The 18,201-nt window shown below is 42.5% G+C and overlaps 1 protein-coding gene and 2 pseudogenes across 3 annotated transcripts in view; 2 read left to right on the top strand and 1 right to left on the bottom strand.

Annotated features, from left to right (window-relative positions):
• LOC137145939 (zinc finger protein 34-like) overlaps window positions 1-18,201 on the top strand; it is a 45,725-nt gene that overhangs the window by 14,165 nt on the left and 13,359 nt on the right. For all 3 annotated transcript variants that reach the window (XM_067536935.1, XM_067536933.1, XM_067536934.1), the window contains exons 2-3: window positions 14,399-14,487; window positions 15,178-15,304. In XM_067536935.1, the coding sequence (XP_067393036.1) occupies window positions 14,464-14,487; window positions 15,178-15,304 (151 nt within the window). In that variant the 5' untranslated portion in view covers window positions 14,399-14,463. The remainder of the gene's footprint in view (window positions 1-14,398; window positions 14,488-15,177; window positions 15,305-18,201) is intronic.
• On the top strand, window positions 344-1,329 carry LOC137145940 (probable G-protein coupled receptor 174; annotated as a pseudogene).
• On the bottom strand, window positions 5,584-6,569 carry LOC137145941 (probable G-protein coupled receptor 174; annotated as a pseudogene).

Genomic DNA, 18,201 nt, shown 5'->3' with positions numbered 1-18,201 from the left:
CACATTATCCGTAGCGTACCAAAGCTTAAGGCCTATGCAAGTTACTTCAACACTCAGGACAACCTGCTCAGCAAGAAGATTCAGAGGAATAATGTTTTCAAGCCTTGTAAACAACAATCTTACACAGTTAAATGAACACAAAGTAGACAAAAAAAAACCACACTGTGAAGAGCAAAATAATGCTGGACAGGAAAGCAAGGGGATGCAAAGGAACAAGACAAATAAATGTTAAATTTGCATCTTCTCCAATATTTTTTAATCGTTATCTTTCTAAGAAATGTGAAGGTAGCTGGAAATTCCATTGATAACCTAAACGTCTCATTAGAGTTCACATCTGTGCTAAATGAAAATAAACATGACAACTGACAACTCAATCTGTTACAACAATACTTACGTTAAATGTTACTATGCAATTACATACACTTTGATTCTGGTCCCTGGATTAATAGGGAACGGTTTAGCTCTGTGGGTCTTTTATGGCTACATGAAAGAAACTAAAAGGGCTGTGATATTTATGATCAATCTAGCCATTGCTGATTTAGCACAGGTTTTATCCCTGCCTCTAAGGATTTTTTCTATTACATGTCTAGAACATGGCCCTTTGGAGGAGGCGTCTGCATATTTTGTTTCTACCTTAAGTATGTAAATATGTATGCAAACATCTACTTCTTGGTTTGCATCAGCGGAAGACGATTTTTGTTTCTTATGTACCCCTTCAAGTTCAATGACTGCAAACGCATATATGATGTGTACATCAGTATCGCTCGGTGGATTGTAGTCTGCATTGGCTGTTTGCCTTTTCCTCTTCTAAGATTTAACTTTAGTGAGATGAATATCAGTAATAAGTGCTTTGCAGACCTCCCCATAAATGATATTAAATTTTCCAGCGCCATTGTGATGATGACCATAGGTGAGCTGATTGGGTTTGTAACCCCCCTGCTGATAATTCTGTATTGCTCTTGGAAGACTATCCTATCATTAAAAGAAAAGAATTCCATTTCCCATGACTTTGAAGAGAAAAAAAAGGCTTTAAAGATGATCCTCACCTGTGCTGTGGTCTTTCTGATTTGCTTTGCACCTTATCATATCAGTTTTCCTTTAGATTTCCTTGTTAAATCACATCAGAAAAAAACCCCACATGTCTGAAATGTGATTTCAATATTTCATGCAGTGGCTTTGTGTCTTGCCAGTTTGAATTCCTGTGTAGACCCAGTCATATACTACTTTACTACAGATGAATTCAGAAGACGACTTTCAAGACAAGATTTGCAAGACAGTATTCAGTTACACAACAGAAGTTATGCGAAAAAGCATTGCAGAACTGTGTGATAAGGTAAAGTGGTAGGATATTAACATTGCACTTTCAGAAATGATTGAAAAACATGAATGTTCAACATCATATTCTTGTGGCCCAGCACATCGGGGAAAATTCTGAGGTCCTTTCTCAGGCAAACATCTGTTGATTTCAATGATCATTTGACTGATTTAAAAAGTGAGGCTTTCACCTTTTTCTTGCAAAATTGTTGTGAATATTGAATTTAAACAACGTATTATGTGTATTATAAAAAGAATTGATATGGTGCCCAATCCTGAACTGGCCAAACCAGAATGAAATAGCTTCGTTTATGTGAGACTGATGAGTTTAAGGTTGGGATTTCACTTGTTGAATAGAGGTCAGGTCAGAGTACTAACTCTGCATCCAGCTGTTGCTGTGTGTAGGACAGGGAGTGTAAAGGATGTGACCTACCACCACCCTCCTGTATCAGCTTTCAGCCACGTGGTATGCAACGTATCAGACGAAATGTGTGTAGTAAAAACCTGTGGGGGAAAAACGTGTTTTAAAAAAAAACAACAAAAAAAACAGGAATGTTTGAGGCAAGGGTCTGACTTACCAACACCCACCCCACAGAATTCCAAGAAGCCAGCCAGGGGCTAGAGTTATCGGGTAATAGGTCTGGGGGAGTCTCACTTACAGTAAGGATCAGGCTTGTTAGCTGTAAATAAAAGTATTGAAAAGGGGCTTTGTACCTATCTGTTTCTGTAAGATGGCCTGTGTGGGCCTTATGTGTATATACGTTTCAAGGTGGCGGCATGTCTTTTAAATAAAAAACCTTTTTTGTGAGAACCCAGCTATTGTGTCTTTGTGTATTTACAGCAAAAAAGCTTAAATGTGTTTAGTAGAAGAAAATAAAAAAAAAAAAAAAAAAAACCCCAAACAAACCAGGAATGCTTGAGACATGGGCCTGACTCACAAAACCTTTGTTTTCACCAGGGGTTAGAGTTATCAGGTAATAGGTCTGCAGGGCCTTACTTACAGTAAGGGGCGGGGGGAGAGATGAGGGTAACTGAATGCTATTGGACAGTTTTAAAATAAAGCCTCAGGAATTGGTGGGTCATGACAGTTTTAAAGTTGTATATTAACAACCACCAAAATAAAAATCACACACCTTTCATATTTTTAAAAGGCATTTGTTGTAATAACAACCAATGTTATTTGTAGAGTGTGTGCTGCGGTTGTGTTACAAACTTTTTTATTTTAAGCATTTAAAAAAACCCCAAGCCATTCACTGATGTTTGCAAAGGGTATTATCTATTTTCCCATCACTGACAGGCCTTTATTTTAAACAATGTTAGTGAAAAGTGTATAGGTGTTAGGATGACTGGTAATCCTTTAAGCAACAAACAGTGGGAGGATATAATTGTATGCATTATGTAGTTAATATTCATTTATAGGTGTTACGTAACCAAATAAGGGTCTATAGGGTGCTGTTGGAAATGTATACATTTACATACAGTTAAGGATAAAAGAATTATTAAGTAACCCCATGTGGAAACATGAAGTTTGTCACAAAGGCAGTTTGAGCATGCAGCTGAAGGCTAAAAGGCAGTTAGAATGTGCTGTTGTAGTTGGAGTTCCAAGGACACCTCCAAAGAACCAGAAATCTGCTACTACGAGGCTGGGGTATTGTTAGTTCTTTGGAGGTGTCCTTGGAACTCCAACTACAACAGCGTCAGGAAAGCAGGCTGTGCCTGATTAGGAAAACGAATGTTCCAATTTAGCATCAGATATAACGTTTTTAGAAAAAAACTTTAGCACACTAGCTAAACATTTGTTTAAAATATATTTACTGGACTTCATCTTTCTGTCAGGCTCTGACAGTGGTGAATTTTCCTCTTTTCTTTCTCGGCTTAAACTTCTTTCAGGTTTTGACCGTGCTGTAAAGCAAAAACAACATGATTATAAATGGTTGTATCAGCTTTTAAAATAAAATACTATTTCAGTCATTACAGCAAACACAGATTTTACCCCTAGCTTGCCACTAGCCTCAAAACCAAAATGTGCAGTAAAATCACCATTAATCTCTACCCCTACACCCACCAGTTTTTAAAAACATATCAGCACGTGTTCAAACTAAGTTCCTCCAAGCAGTTATTAACCCTCACATTACCCCACAGCAAAATTCTTTTAAAAAAACCACACTGCTTAACATAGCTCAATTCAAGCATGAAAAACACCACTCTTTGCACAACTTTAAAAATAAAACACAATTGCAAATATTTACCTTCCACCACAGGGTACAAACAAGCAGGCACAGGTGCATCTTTTAAATAAAAGACAAGCATAATTTGCGTTAGTATGACATCCTGCAAACTATTAAACCCCCCACTATATAGTTAAAATAGGGGCTTTATCTTGCCCTGATGAAAGGCTGCTTGAAAGGTTGGATTCCATAATCACTAGATCACACTGCAATAAAAACACCTAGCATTCTTGGTAAGAATAGGATGAACAAAAAACAACATATGTTAAAAATAATCAAACCTGCTATCCTTTATTGCCTGCTCTTTCCACCTCCACGCTGGGAGTGTGCAGCGAGAGTGGCGGGTGTATAAGAAAACACAGACTAGCTCCTTGTTAAAATGGAAAAATACAGCTTCAGTCAAAAGAAAGAGGCCATAGGACAGTTTGCTATCTTGATTTTAGCTTCAGAGAAAACGCCGCCCAGACCTTAGCCTTCAGCTGCATGCTCAAACTGCTTTTGTGACAAACTTCATGTTTCCACATGGGGTTACTTAATAATTCTTTTATCCATAACTGTATGTAAATGTATACATTTCCAACAGCACCCTATAGACCCTTATCTGGTTACGTAACACCTATAAATGAATATTAACAACTACATAATGCATACAATTATATCCTCCCATTGTTTGTTGCTTAAAGGATTACCAGTCACCCTAACACCTATACATTTTTCACTAACATTGTTTAAAATAAAGGCCTGCCAGTGATGGGAAAATAGATAATACCCCTTTGCAAACATCAATGAATGGCTTGGGGGTTTTTTAATGCTTAAAATAAAAATGTTTGTACCACAACCCCAGCACACACTCTACAGATAACATTGGTTGTTATTACAACAAATGCTTTTTAAAAATATGAAAGGTGTGTGATTTTTATTTTGGTGGTTGTTAATATACAATTTTAAAACTGTCATGACCCACCAATTCCTGAGGCTTTATTTCAAAACTGTCCAATAGCATTTAGTTACCCCCCATATCTCCCCCTGCCCCTTACTGTAAGTAAGGCCCTGCAGACCTATTACCTGATAACTCTAACCCCTGGTGAAAACAAGAGTTTGGTCAGTCAGGCCCATGTCTCAAGCATTCCTGGTTTGTTTGGGGTTTTTTTTTTTTGTTTTGTTTTGTTTTGTTTTTGTTTTTTCTTCTACTACACACATTTCAGCTTTTTTGCTGTAAATACACAAAGACACAATAGCTGGGTTCTCACAAAAAAGGTTTTTTATTGAAAAGACATGCCGCCACCTGGAAACATATATACACATAAGGCCCACACAGGTCATCTTAGAGAAACACAGATAGTCACAAAGCCCCTTTTCAATACTTTTATTTACAGCTAACAAGCCTGATCCTTACTGTAAGCGAGACTCCCCCAGATAACTCTAGCCCCTGGCTGGCTTCTTGGAATTCTGTGGGGTGGGTGTTGGTAAGTCAGACCCTTGCCTCAAACATTCCTGTTTTTTTTGTTGTTTTTTTTTTAAACACGTTTTTCCCCCACAGGTTTTTACTACACACATTTCATCTGATACGTTGCATACCACGTGGCTGAAAGCTGATACAGGAGGGTGGTGGTAGGTCACATCCTTTACACTTCCTGTCCTACACACAGCAACAGCTGGATGCAGAGTTAGTACTCTGGCCTGACCTCTATTCAACAAGTGAAATCCCAACCTTAAACTCATCAGTCTCACATAAACGAAGCTATTTCATTCTGGTTTGGCCAGTTCAGGATTGGGCACCATATCAATTCTTTTTATAATACACATAATACGTTGTTTAAATTCAATATTCACAACAATTTTGCAAGAAAAAGGTGAAAGCCTCAAGTCCTTTGTCAGTTTTTAAATCAGTCAAATGATCATTGAAATCAACAGATGTTTGCCTGAGAAAGGACCTCAGAATTTTCCCCGATGTGCTGGGCCACAAGAATATGATGTTGAACATTCATGTTTTTTCAATCATTTCTGAAAGTGCAATGTTAATATCCTACCACTTTACCTATCACACAGTTCTGGAATGCTTTTTCGCATAACTTCTGTTGTGTAACTGAATACTGTCTTGCAAATCTTGTCTTGAAAGTCGTCTTCTGAATTCATCTGTAGTAAAGTAGTATATGACTGGGTCTACACAGGAATTCAAACTGGCAAGACACAAAGCCACTGCATGAAATATTGAAATCACATTTCGGACATGTGGGTTTTTTTTCTGATGTGATTTAACAAGGAAATCTAAAGGAAAACTGATATGATAAGGTGCAAAGCAAATCAGAAATACCACAGCACAGGTGAGGATCATCTTTAAAGCCTTTTTTTTCTCTTCAAAGTCATGGGAAATGGAATTCTTTTCTTTTAATGATAGGATAGTCTTCCAAGAGCAATACAGAATTATCAGCAGGGGGGTTACAAACCCAATCAGCTCACCTATGGTCATCATCACAATGGCGTTGGAAAATTTAATATCATTTATGGGGAGGTCTGCAAAGCACTTATTACTGATATTCATCTCACTATGGTTAAATCTTAGAAGAGGAAAAGGCAAACAGCCAATGCAGACTACAATCCACCGAGCGATACTGATGTACACATCATATATGCGTTTGCAATCATTGAACTTGAAGGGGTACATAAGAAACAAAAATCGTCTTCCGCTGATGCAAACCAAGAAGTAGATGTTTTCATACATATTTACATACTTAAGGTAGAAACAAAATATGCAGATGCCTCCTCCAAAGGGCCATGTTCTAGACATGTAATAGAAAAAATCCTTAGAGGCAGGGATAAAACCTGTGCTAAATCAGCAATGGCTAGATTGATCATAAATATCACAGCCCTTTTAGTTTCTTTCATGTAGCCATAAAAGACCCACAGAGCTAAACCGTTCCCTATTAATCCAGGGACCAGAATCAAAGTGTATGTAATTGCATAGTAACATTTAACGTAAGTATTGTTGTAACAGATTGAGTTGTCAGTTGTCATGTTTATTTTCATTTAGCACAGATGTGAACTCTAATGAGACGTTTAGGTTATCAATGGAATTTCCAGCTACCTTCACATTTCTTAGAAAGATAACGATTAAAAAATATTGGAGAAGATGCAAATTTAACATTTATTTGTCTTGTTCCTTCGCATCCCCTTGCTTTCCTGTCCAGCATTATTTTGCTCTTCACAGTGTGGTTTTTTTTGTCTACTTTGTGTTCATTTAACTGTGTAAGATTGTTGCTTACAAGGCTTGAAAACATTATTCCTCTGAATCTTCTTGCTGATCAGGTTTTCCCAAGGTACAAACTGCATATGACATTTCCTTCAGCCTTAACTTTTACATTGAGGTTTCAGTTTCTGTGTCTTCTATTCTGATTTTGGAATCATGCTCGTTCCTTTACCTGTGCCGCGTCTCTTCCTTCGGCCTGCCCCACTGGCGACTCCTCCATGGACAGCGTGAGGCTGTCAGGCTCGTCGGGCTCCAGCGTGTTGAACAAAGGCCGGGCCAAAGGGGTGTCCTCCTCGCTAATGCGGCGCTTTCTATGCCTGGGGGCCAAGAACTTAGGAGCCAAAACAAATTTTGCCATGTTCCCCTCTTGGCATTTTTCCATGAGCTGTGAACCACGCGGTCTCGAAAACGAGACGTTTTAAGGGCCCCAAAACTTCCGGGGGGCTGCGCCGCCCCAGTGGTGCACCTTTCCCTTCTGGGACGGCCTAAGCCCGCTCTGCTTGGGGGTAGGGGCGCCCCGCTCCTCCCTGTACCCTCGCGGGACCAATCCCAGCTCTTGGCACAAATTAAAAAACCCTTGCTGGGCCAATCCCAGCTCCTGGGGCAAAACTCTCTCCCATTGGTGGGGAGCAGTCAGGAGGCATTCTCGGAGGGCAGTCGCACCACCCCGCTTCCGGGTAGGTGCCCATCTTGACCAGGAAGTCATAACCCGAGGAGGGACCGGATGTCAGGTGGCCGAATGGGGCGGGATTTCCTGGTGACACAGTCGGGTAGGGAGGGGCATTCATAACCCCTTCTGAGTCAAATTTTACAGTGGCCGGAGTGCCATTATGGTACCCATCTGCAGTAAGCATAGCCCAAGAGAAGCTGGGGTATTTTGTTTTTGTAAGTATGTGTAGATCTCTAGGGTGCAAAGTATAAGTGGCTACTATCTGAGTGATCTATTTCCAGAATGCGAGGTTTGGATCATTGGGTTTTAAATCAGGGAGGTCTTTTAACAGACTGCACATTTCCTCAGTGCTGAGGGGAATGTATTTATAAGTGTCCTGACTTTCCTGACCCATCCAGCATATAGTTAGTTGGAGGGGGCCAGGGGAGTGCTGGCATCAGAACTCGAGTTATAAGGGGGAGGCCAGCTATTCTGGTCACCCTCAGATCTTGCGAGTTCCCATTCCCAGACTCTTCGGACAAGATCCTCCCAGTTAACTTCCCCTGAGTATTCATTATTTTCGTTTTCAGGATCTGGATCATCCATCCGGCACATGGCTGCAGATATGCGGTGCGTGGAGGAGTTACAGGCTTGTAGCTTCTTTTTCACGGCATCAGTTTCCTTCTTTAAATAATTTACTTGACAGCTTAAGGCATCCTTTTGGGATTTCTCTGATTAACAGATTTCCAGAGTGCACTATTTTCTTCTACTTTCTTTCCATAGTCATAGCACAAAATCACAACTCCTTTCTCTAGCTTTCCTTTCATCTGACCAGACCTCCACAGGAAACCGTCCCTCGTATTCACATCCTTCTTCCATCTGTCCTTAACCATTCCCTTCTGCACTTTCTCATGTTTCCTAATAAAAGAGTCAACAATCTCCCCCCTCTGTGGGGACGCCATTGGAATTCCTTTTAACAACACAGCTAGCTGATTCTTGCGGTATAGCACCTATACCCAGTGTCCTGCAACACAATCTCTGCCTTTAGCAGTCTTTGTGCTCAGTGTAGCTGTGGTGTGATTTATGCACCCGGCACCGTCCTGACCAGGGACAACTTCCTGCAGTGCCCTTTCCGTGCACTCAGTGCAGTCTTTTCTGCGATTTCTCGCACCAGTCCTCCTGCCTGTTTAGACTACAATATTGCGTAGTCCTCTTATCTGTGCGCTTGTATAGATCGTTCGGACCAAAAAGGGGTGCAGAGGGGGTCTCTGGGAAAGCCCCGACCAAGGTGCGCACTAGAGGTGGCAAGATAAAATGTACTCTCCTCTATTCTTGGTCGTGGGGGTTCCCGAGGGTCACCAACTGCACTCTGCTCGCTGAGCCAGGATTGTTAAGCAAAAGGAATTCTTCTCCAGAGAATCCAGCCATACCCATAATGCTAAGCAATTTATTTAACAACACCTTGGGAAGAGCTGAATAAGCAGCTTCAAAATACAATTATTACAGCAGTTTCTTAAATACATTTCACTCATCAAGATGGACTAAATTGATTTAAACTAATCATCAAAAACAGTTCTCTGTATCTTGGGGAAAAACAACTCCACATATGGTGGGGAGGGGAGGGGTGAGGCTTAAGTGGTCTCAACAAATAAGAAAGATACGTTGTGAGGGGCATGAATACATATAGGTGATGAAGGGCAGGGGCACAGTGAGGAGTATGTGATAAAATGCAGGAACAGTACAAAAAATATCTCGTTCTCTGCCGATCTAGGTACTCTCTGTGCTTGCAGTCCTTGGTGTGTTCTGCATAGAGGCCTTACCCCAACAGCTACTTCCACCTGTGTGAATGGCTGGCAGGGGCTGCTGATAACTTTCTATCTATTTATCAAATACTGGTATGAAACCAGCACAGATTTTGCTTCTCTTCTGCTTTTCAAAACTCCATATTTTGGAGGGAAAACTGTTGCTGTGAATCCTCAGAAGTGGAGGAAGTAAGGAAGGAGGATAGGACTCTGGACTCATCCCTAGTGAGCCATGTTTCTGGTCTCTCAGAGACCAGTGTTAACTCAGAGTAACTGAAAGGAAGAACAGGGAGTGACTCCAGATTAACATGGGAGTGAATAGATCAGGATTTATCCCTCTGCGGAGGGTGTCTCAGTTATTGCAGAAGCGAGGAAAGCTACTGATTTTCTGACTTTCTCTGCTTCCAGGATATTGGGATTGAGCTTCTTGGGTCAGATGCTGCTGGCTCCATTGTGATCTGGGAGCTCAAGCTGAGCAGCTGCTGCCCCCCTGGTGGGGCTGGGCTAGGGAGTGACCTTGAGTAAAACCTCCTCTGTGCCTAGCCAAAGTAAGGACTTTCTCCAGCTGTAATTAACCCCCGAGGCCAGCCATAGGCTCTGCCCACACCAACATCTCAGCCAGCGACTCTAGATGATTGATAGAGACCTCAGGGAGCTTGCTGGGGGTGGACAAGAAAGTGACTCTGCACAAACAGCCCCTCCTCATTCCACATCTCTCCTCCCCTTAGCGATGGCAGGAACGGATCCAGCCATGGGAGAGTGAACACCCAGGAATGGCTGTCTGTCAGCTGTGGGGGAAGGAGGAGGCCAGGGAAAGGGAGACACAAAGAGAAAAAGGAGAGACTGAATGAGGCAGTGGGAGAAATAATTGGGGAGAGAGATTCCCACATCTCTTGCCTGCCCCCACATAATTATTGCAGCATTCCTGGGCAGATTCACTTTCCTGTGTACAAGGTGAGATGCAGGGAGAGGAAAAGCCAATTCCTGACTTTCCCTGAACCCCCTGCTGTGGGAGTGTGCAGCCCTGGGGACAGTGTAAGGGGGAATCCCCTGAAGTCACTTCTTTTGGTTCTGCTCTTGTCTTTCAGTTGGTTTCCAAACTTTGTTACTGGGAGGTTTTCAAAAAGTCTCAGTGGCTTGGTGCTGGTGGGAGGGGCCGGGTCAGTGCTGTAATAAGATGACCAAACATTTCCCCAGAATAGAATAATAGAAATATAGGGCTGGAATGAACCTTGAGAGGTCATCTAGTCCAGCCCCTACCACTGAGTTGTCCAGCCTGCCCTTAAAATCCTTTGCTGATGGCTATTCCAGAGCCTCCCTTGGTAACCTATTCCAGTACTGAACTAGCCTTTTTCACAATTGACTCACATGGCTGACTCAGTTTCCATTTGTGATCCACGATAAGCCTTAGATCATTCTGAGTAGTGCTGCCCCCTAGCCAGTTAGTCTCCATTTTGTAGTTGTGCATATGATTTTCCTTCCCTGCATGTAATACTTTGCACTTATCTTTATTGAATTTCATCTTGTTCATTCCAATCAATTCTCTAATTTATAAAGGTCATTTTGAATTCTAATCCTGTTCTCCAATGTGCTTTGCAACCTCTCCCAGATTGGTTTCATCTGCAATTTTACTTTACTGCAATCATACTTTCCACTCCAGTATCCAAGCCATTAATGAAAATACTGAATAGTACCAGATGAAGGACTGGTTCCTGGGGGACCACATTAGGCACATCCTGCCAGTTTGACAGCAAACCCTTAATAATTACTCTGAGTACCGTCTTTCAAGAAGTTATGCACCCATGTTTTAGTCCTTTCATGTACACCACATTTCCCTACTTTACTTATGAGAATTCATAGGAGCCTGTGTCAAAAGCCTTACTAAAATCAAGATCCATCATGTCTGTGATGTGCCTCGGATTCATAAGGCTAGTACCTCTGTGAAAGCCAGAAATTAGATTGCTTTGGCATGATTTGTATTTGAGCTGCGAAGAGAGAAGCAAACAGAGGAAGTATGCCTGGAAGTTCCCATACAGGGTTTTACCTTTCAGGCCTAGCTGAGCAGGAAATACAGCCTCTGAAGAGGCTCTCCGAGGAAAGATAATATGGAAAGTAAGTGATCAGCTGTTCTGACCTGCACAGGATGTGCCATGTTTGTCTTTCTTCCAGAGGATAGAAGCGACTTCATGTGTATGAAGTGCAAGCTGGTCTCCATATTGGAAGATAAAGTTAAATGGCTAGAGACCCAACTATCAACTCTGCGTTGCATCAGAGAAAATGAAGACTTTATGGATAGGAGTTATGATTTGCTACAGCAGACGCAGCATGTGGAAGAATCAGAGAGGACAGGGCAGGGGAAACTGAAGAACGGGGAAGAAAATTGGCAGCATGTGACCTCCAGAAGAAGAAAGAGGAGAACCCATATACCCCAGTGCAGTTAGAGATAAGCAATAGTTTTCAGGTTCTCTGCACAGATACTACAGAGTTTGGAAGATTCATCTGAGGGAAGGGATCAAAAGGAGACCCCATTGATCAGAAGGTATGGGATGCATTGTCCTAGGGATGGGTGTTCCACTACCACCACTCCCAAGAGGAAGAAACGGGTGGTGGTGGTTGGGGATGCTCTTCTAAAGGGGACAGAGTCATCCATTTGCCATCCGGACCGGGAAACTTGAGAAGTGTGCTGCTTGCCTGTAGCTAGAATTCAAGATGTGACGGAGAGTCTGCCGAAACTTATCAGGCCCTCTGACTGCTACCCCATTCTTACTTCTCCATGTGGGTACCAGTGATACTGCCAAGAACAGCCTTGAGCGGATCACCACAGACTACATGACTCTGGGAAGAAGGATAAAGGAGTTTGAGGCTCAAGTGGTGGTCTTATCCATCCTCCCTGTTCAAAGAAAAAGCCGAGGTAGGGACCCTTGAATTTCAGAAGTAAATGCGTGGTTACGCAGGTGGTGTCATAGAGAGGGCTTTATATTCTTCAACCATGGGATGTTGTTCCAAGAAGAAGAATTGTTAGAAAGAGATGGGATCCACCTAACGAAGAGAAGGAAGAGCATCTTCACAGGCAGGCTGGCTAACCTAGCGAGGAGGGCTTTATACTAGGTTCTCTGGGGGGCGGGGACCTCAGCCCAGAGATAAGTGGGACACCAAGAGAAAGTGCAAAGAGGAGGGGTCAACAGGGGAGGCCTCCTGATGCACATTGAGAAAGTAGGGTAATCGGCTGGCTATCTTAAGTGCCTGTACATGAATGCAAGAAGCCTGGGGAACAAGCCGGAGGAATTGGAAGTCCTGGCAAAGTCAAGGAACTAAGATGTGATTGGAATAACTGAGACTTGGTGGGGTAACTCTCACAACTGGAGCACTGTCAAGGATGGGTATAAACTGTTCAGGAAGGACAGGCAGGGAAGAAAAGGTGAAGGAGCTGTACTGTATGTAAGAGAGCAATATGATTGCTCAGCGCTCTAGTATGAAATTGGAGAAAAGCCTGTTGAGAGTCTCTGGGTTAAGTTGAAAGGCAAGAGCAACAAGGGTGATATCGTGGTGGGTATCTGTTATAGACCATCAGACCAGGAGGATGAGGTAGATGAGGCTTTCTTCAGACAACTAGTGAAAGTTTCCAGATCACAGGACCTGGTTCTCATGGGGGACTTCAATCACCCTGATGTCTGCTGGGAGAGCAATACAGCAGAGCACAGACAATCCAGGAAGTTTTTGGAGATTGTTGTGGACAACTTCCTGGTTCAAGTGCTGGAGAAACCTACTAGGGGCCGTGTTCTTCTTGAACTGCTGCTCACAAACAGGGAGGACTTGGTAGGGGAAGTAGAAGTGGGTGGTAACCTGAACAGCAGTGACCATGAGATGGTCGAGTTCAGGATCCTGACAAATGGAAGAAAGGAGAACATATTTTCCTTTCCAGGTATTGAAGTAAGGCTTGACCAGTCTTTATTCCCCAAATTCCCCTTTTTAAAGATAGGTATTATGTTTGTCCTTCTGCAGTCTTGTGGGACCTCACCATCCTCCAGGAGCTGTCAAAGATAATTAACTGTTCCAAGGTTGCTTTAGCTAATTCCTCAAGTATTCTGGGATGAATTTAATTATGCCCTGCTGACTTTACTATATCTAATTTATCTAAATATTTTTAACCTGTTTATTTCCCCATTGTGGTTTCTGTTCCTTCCCCCTCTTAGTTAATAGTAATTGTTGTAAGTATCTGGTCACAATTAAACTTTTTTAATGAATGTAAGAAGGCATTAAACACCTTAGTCTTCTTTATGTCATCTGTTATAAGCTCTCCTTCCCTGGTAAGTGGAGGACCTACACTTTCCTCCACCCATCTCTTGCTCCTAATATACGCATAGAACCCTTATCTTATTGCATTTCATGTCACTTGCTAGGTGTAACTCATTTGGTGAATTAATGTGTCTGATTTTGTCCCTACATACTTGTGCTATTCTTTTGCACTCATCCGTAGCAATTTGTCTATGATTCAATGTGTTTAGGATTCCTTTTCATTTTCTTGTCACTAAAGATCTCCTGACAGAGCCATATTGACCGTTACTATTCTTTCCATCTTTCCTTCAGATTGTGGGAGTTTGCTGTTGCTGCTTAAATATTGTCATGAGACACTGACAGATCTCCAGAACTCTTTTTTCACGTCCGATTTTATTCCAGTGAGACTTACCTACCAGTTCTCCAAGTTCGTTAAAGTCTGTCTTTTTTAAGTCTGTTGTCCTTATTCTGTTACTCTCATGCCTTCCCTCTCATAGAATCATGAAATCATCATTTTATGACCACTTTTGCCCATATTGCTTTCCACCTTCAGTTTCCTAACCAACTCCTTCTTGTTAGTCAGAATCAAGTCTAAAATGGCTGTCCTCCTGTTACTTATTCCATCTGCTGAAAGAGATGGGTGTCTCTACTCCCTAGTACATTCCAAGAATTTATTGAACATTTTGTGTTTGGTTGAATTCCTTTTCTAATAGATGTCTGGGTAGATAAAGTCCGTCACCCCCATTGCTAATTGTGTTTTGAATTTTTCTGTTTGCATGACACTCAAGAACATCACTTTGCAGGAAAAGAGCCTGGGGGAATTGTGATGTAAAATATTTTCCTGTTCTGACATGTCACCAATTGCCTTTTTTTGCCCTAACAGGCTGCAGCATAACATCCCTGTTTTGCTCCTGATCATTCCATCCTTCCAGGGACCAGGGAAGGGAAATGTCTGCGGTGGAGCCAGTTGAGGTACGGATTATCAGGGAGTGGCTGGCGGGTTCCTGTTGGAGGGAGAAGGGCAGTAACTACATAGGAAGTGGGCACTTCTGGGGGGTTGGTCTGGAGGTTGGAGGGGACAGGAAATATACAGGGTAGGGAGGGAGAAAGAATGTGACAAACCTGCTGGGATTTGTTTATTGTGGGACCTAGATCCTAGGAACCAGACCCATGGGGTTTGTGAGTGGGAATTCCCTAATTTATCAAACAGGGAAAAAAAATCCTGGACTGGGCTGGGAAAACTGACCAATATTGGAGTTGGGAGCCTAGACCTACTAGCCAGAAGCTGCTGTGAGATAAAGGGGCACCCACCAGTGAGGCCCAGGGAAGACTCCCCATCCCTGCCCATCTGACTGCTGGCAATGGGGAGGGTGTTGCGATTCCCAGCCGGAGTTGTCCCTGGGCCCTACTGGGGGCTCCATCTCCTGTATCTGGTAGGCTAGTGGTGAATGTGAAGATCCCGGCCACCTCAGTGTGCTAGAAGGGGTGAGCGGCTCTTTTTCTCTTCTCACCCTGAAGCTTCCTGGTTACTGTGATGGGGTGGGGTGGGACTGTGCTGCCTGCCTGCCTCCCAGGGCTTCCATGTGATTGGCCCCACTCCCCATGAATAGTTGGATTGTGAATGGGCAGCAGGTAGTGAGTGGGGGGCTCTTGCTCTTTCAGGGGCTGGTGACCTTCGAGGAGGTGGCTGTGTATTTCACCAGGGAAGAGTGGGCTCTGCTGGTCCCTGCTCAGAGAGCCCTCTACAGAGATGTCATGCAGGAGAACTATGAGAATGTGACCTTGTTGGGTAAGGATTCCTGTCTCTCAGCTATTAGAGGGGGAAATAAAGAGTTAAGTTTCACGACATCTCACAATGCAACTCAACTCTGCCCAGTCTCAGCAATGCCCCAGCAGGCCAATGACACGGATACTAGCACTCTGCCCTCCCCGCTACAAAACACTGGGAAGAGAGCACAGGAGCAGCATAGCAGAAAGTCTAACAGCTTCTCTTTGCTAAGGCAGAACTTGGAGTTAGGTCCGGTGTAGTGAACAGAAGCTACCTACACCTGGCCTGCGCTCATCCACTGAGCCTACTGCGCACAATCCATCTCAGACTTTCATAATGTTACCACCCCTTTACCATTGCACTGAGGATTCCTTCTGCGTCATTGCCTTCGTTTACACCTCACTGATCATTGGTGACCACTAACATGTGTGCCACTAGATTGCTGACAATCCTCGTGGCAAGAACGCACCTTTGTGCACCATTGACACAACCTACAACACTCAGCACTGAAATGAGGAAAATCTGTTCCTTCAAGTTTCACGTGCATGTCGTAGTCACAGCTTTTCCCTCTGCCGTTTAGTTAAAGCTACAGCTGACACCGTGCACATAACTGGCGTGCACGCATATGCTGATATTCAAATCTATAGAAGACAACACAAACAATGGCATGTTCTCTCAGTCCTTCTTCCTGTTAATTATTGATCAACACATTTTAAGGCCAGGAGATACTTTTAGGCCATCTGGTCTATTATAATATAGTTTCATCCAGTTGCCATTGTAGTGAGCTGAATACCTTGTGTTTTGATGGAAACATCTTCCATAGAGGCACCCAGTCTTAACTTGAAGACTTCAAGTGTTGGAAAATTTGCCACTTCCCTGGGTAGTTGGTAAACCTTTGCATTACCATAACTGTGACCTATTCCCAGTGACATTTGCCAGCTGCAGGGTTGGGGGTAGGGACAGAATTAAGGGGCATTGCAGGGGTAGTATGTAGCTTAGTTCTTCATTTTCTGGTTTCATAGGTTTTAACTTTCACCACCATCCACATGCTGGAAGGGCATGAGATAGTGCTGGGCTACCTTAACTCTGCTTTATTGTAGTTTTTGAGCATTTCATTTCCTTGATTTCTTTTGAATGGTCTTCTTCCCATTATGTTTCCATTAAAGCTTTTGCCGGCAAGCTATGTAAGGTGGGGATGTGATTTCTGAGAGAGCAATGCTCAAAAACTATTAATTTACAACCAGTCCAATATCTTCATTTGGATTTGAGAGCATTTTAAAATATGGTTCTTAACAGAGAAATTTTGATATCAAGCCAACACTTCCAAAAGAAACTCCTGCAGAATGTGAAAAGATTCCACAACATACATTGTTTGTAAGTTGTCAATGATACAGCTCAGACTCAAATGCATGGTGTAGCACAGGTTCAGTGGTCACAGCATGTCCGCTTGAGCCAATCAGTTACTGTGACAGCAGATTGCTGGAAATTCTGAGTCCAGCTATTAAAAGACCGTCAACTTGCTGCCCCTGTGAATTTCAGTCTCTTTGTCTCATCATTTGATTATGGTGTAGGGAGGAGGGATTTAGGTTTTTTAGGAACTGGGGAACCTATTGGGGAAGGAGGAGCCTATTCAGGAAGGATGCTCTATCTTTACTATCCTAGTAAAGAGGAGAGGATAGAAGTTCATTAAATTACAGGTAGTAGCTGAAGAGAAACAGTCAATGAAAAAGAGTGCTGTGCAATTACATAACAGGAAAGCAGACAACTAAATATTGACAGTTTTAATAAATTCTATACAAATGCAAGCAGACTAAATACTAATATGGGTGTACTTGAGTGCCTGGCTTTAAATGTAGATATAATAAGATCACAAAAACATGGAAACTTTTTAAAAACACCCTTATGTAGGCTCTCAGTAAATGTGTATCTCCCAATGGGGGGAAAAACAGTAGGAGGACTAAGAAAATACCACCATGGTAAACAACAGAGTAAATAAGGCAGCTAGAGGCAAAAAAATATCCTTTAAAAATTGTTAGTCAAGCCCTACTGAGGAAAATAAAAAGGAGCATAAACTCTGGCAAGTCAAGTATAAAAGTATAGTTAGGCAGGCCAAAAATAGAATTTGAAGAGCAACTAGCAAAAGTCAGTGAAACTAACACCGATTTCTTGAGGTACATCAGAAAGAGGAAAGCTGCCAAACAATCAGTGGGAACATTAAATGACTGAGGTGCTAAAGCAGCACTGAAGGAAGCCAAGGTCCTTGCAGAGCAGCTAAATGAATCCTTTGAATCAGTCTTCACTGCAGAAGATGTGAGGGACTCCTACACCTGAGCCATTCTTTATAGCTAGAAAATCTGAGGAAATGTCCCAGATTGAGGTGTCGATAGAGGAGGTGTTGAAATAAATTGATAATTTAGACATTGATAAGACACCAGGACTAGACGGTATTTACCCAATAGTACTGAAGGAACTCATATGTGGAAAGTGCAGAACTACTGACTGCAGTATGTAACCTAGCACTTAAATTGGCCTCTATACCAGATGACTGGGGATAGCTAATGTAATACCAATTTTTTAAAAAAAGCTTAAGAGATGATCTTGGCAATGAGGGGCGGGTAAGCCTAACTTCAGTACCAGGCAAATTGGTTGAAAACTATAGTAAAGAACAGAGTTGTCAGAAAAAGATGAACACAATTTGTTGAGGAAGAGTCAACATGGCTTTTCTAAAGAGAAATCATGCCTCATCTGTTGGAATACTCTTAGGAGGTCAACAAACATGTGAAGCAAGGTGATCCAGTAGATATAGTGTACTTCGACTTTCAGAGAAACTTTGACAAGGTCCTTCACCATAGGCTCTGAAGCAAAGTAAGCCATAATGGGATAAGAGGGAAGTTCCTCTTATGCATTAGTAACTGGTT

The sequence above is a fragment of the Emydura macquarii genome, unplaced genomic scaffold, assembly GCF_026122565.2.
Source record: "Emydura macquarii macquarii isolate MOO-44397 ecotype Brisbane River unplaced genomic scaffold, CSIRO-AGI_Emac_v2 contig_3689, whole genome shotgun sequence".
In the NCBI taxonomy this organism is placed as follows: Eukaryota; Metazoa; Chordata; order Testudines; family Chelidae; genus Emydura; species Emydura macquarii.
Note: the sequence above shows the minus strand (reverse complement) of the source record. Positions and strands in the feature narration are given on the sequence as shown.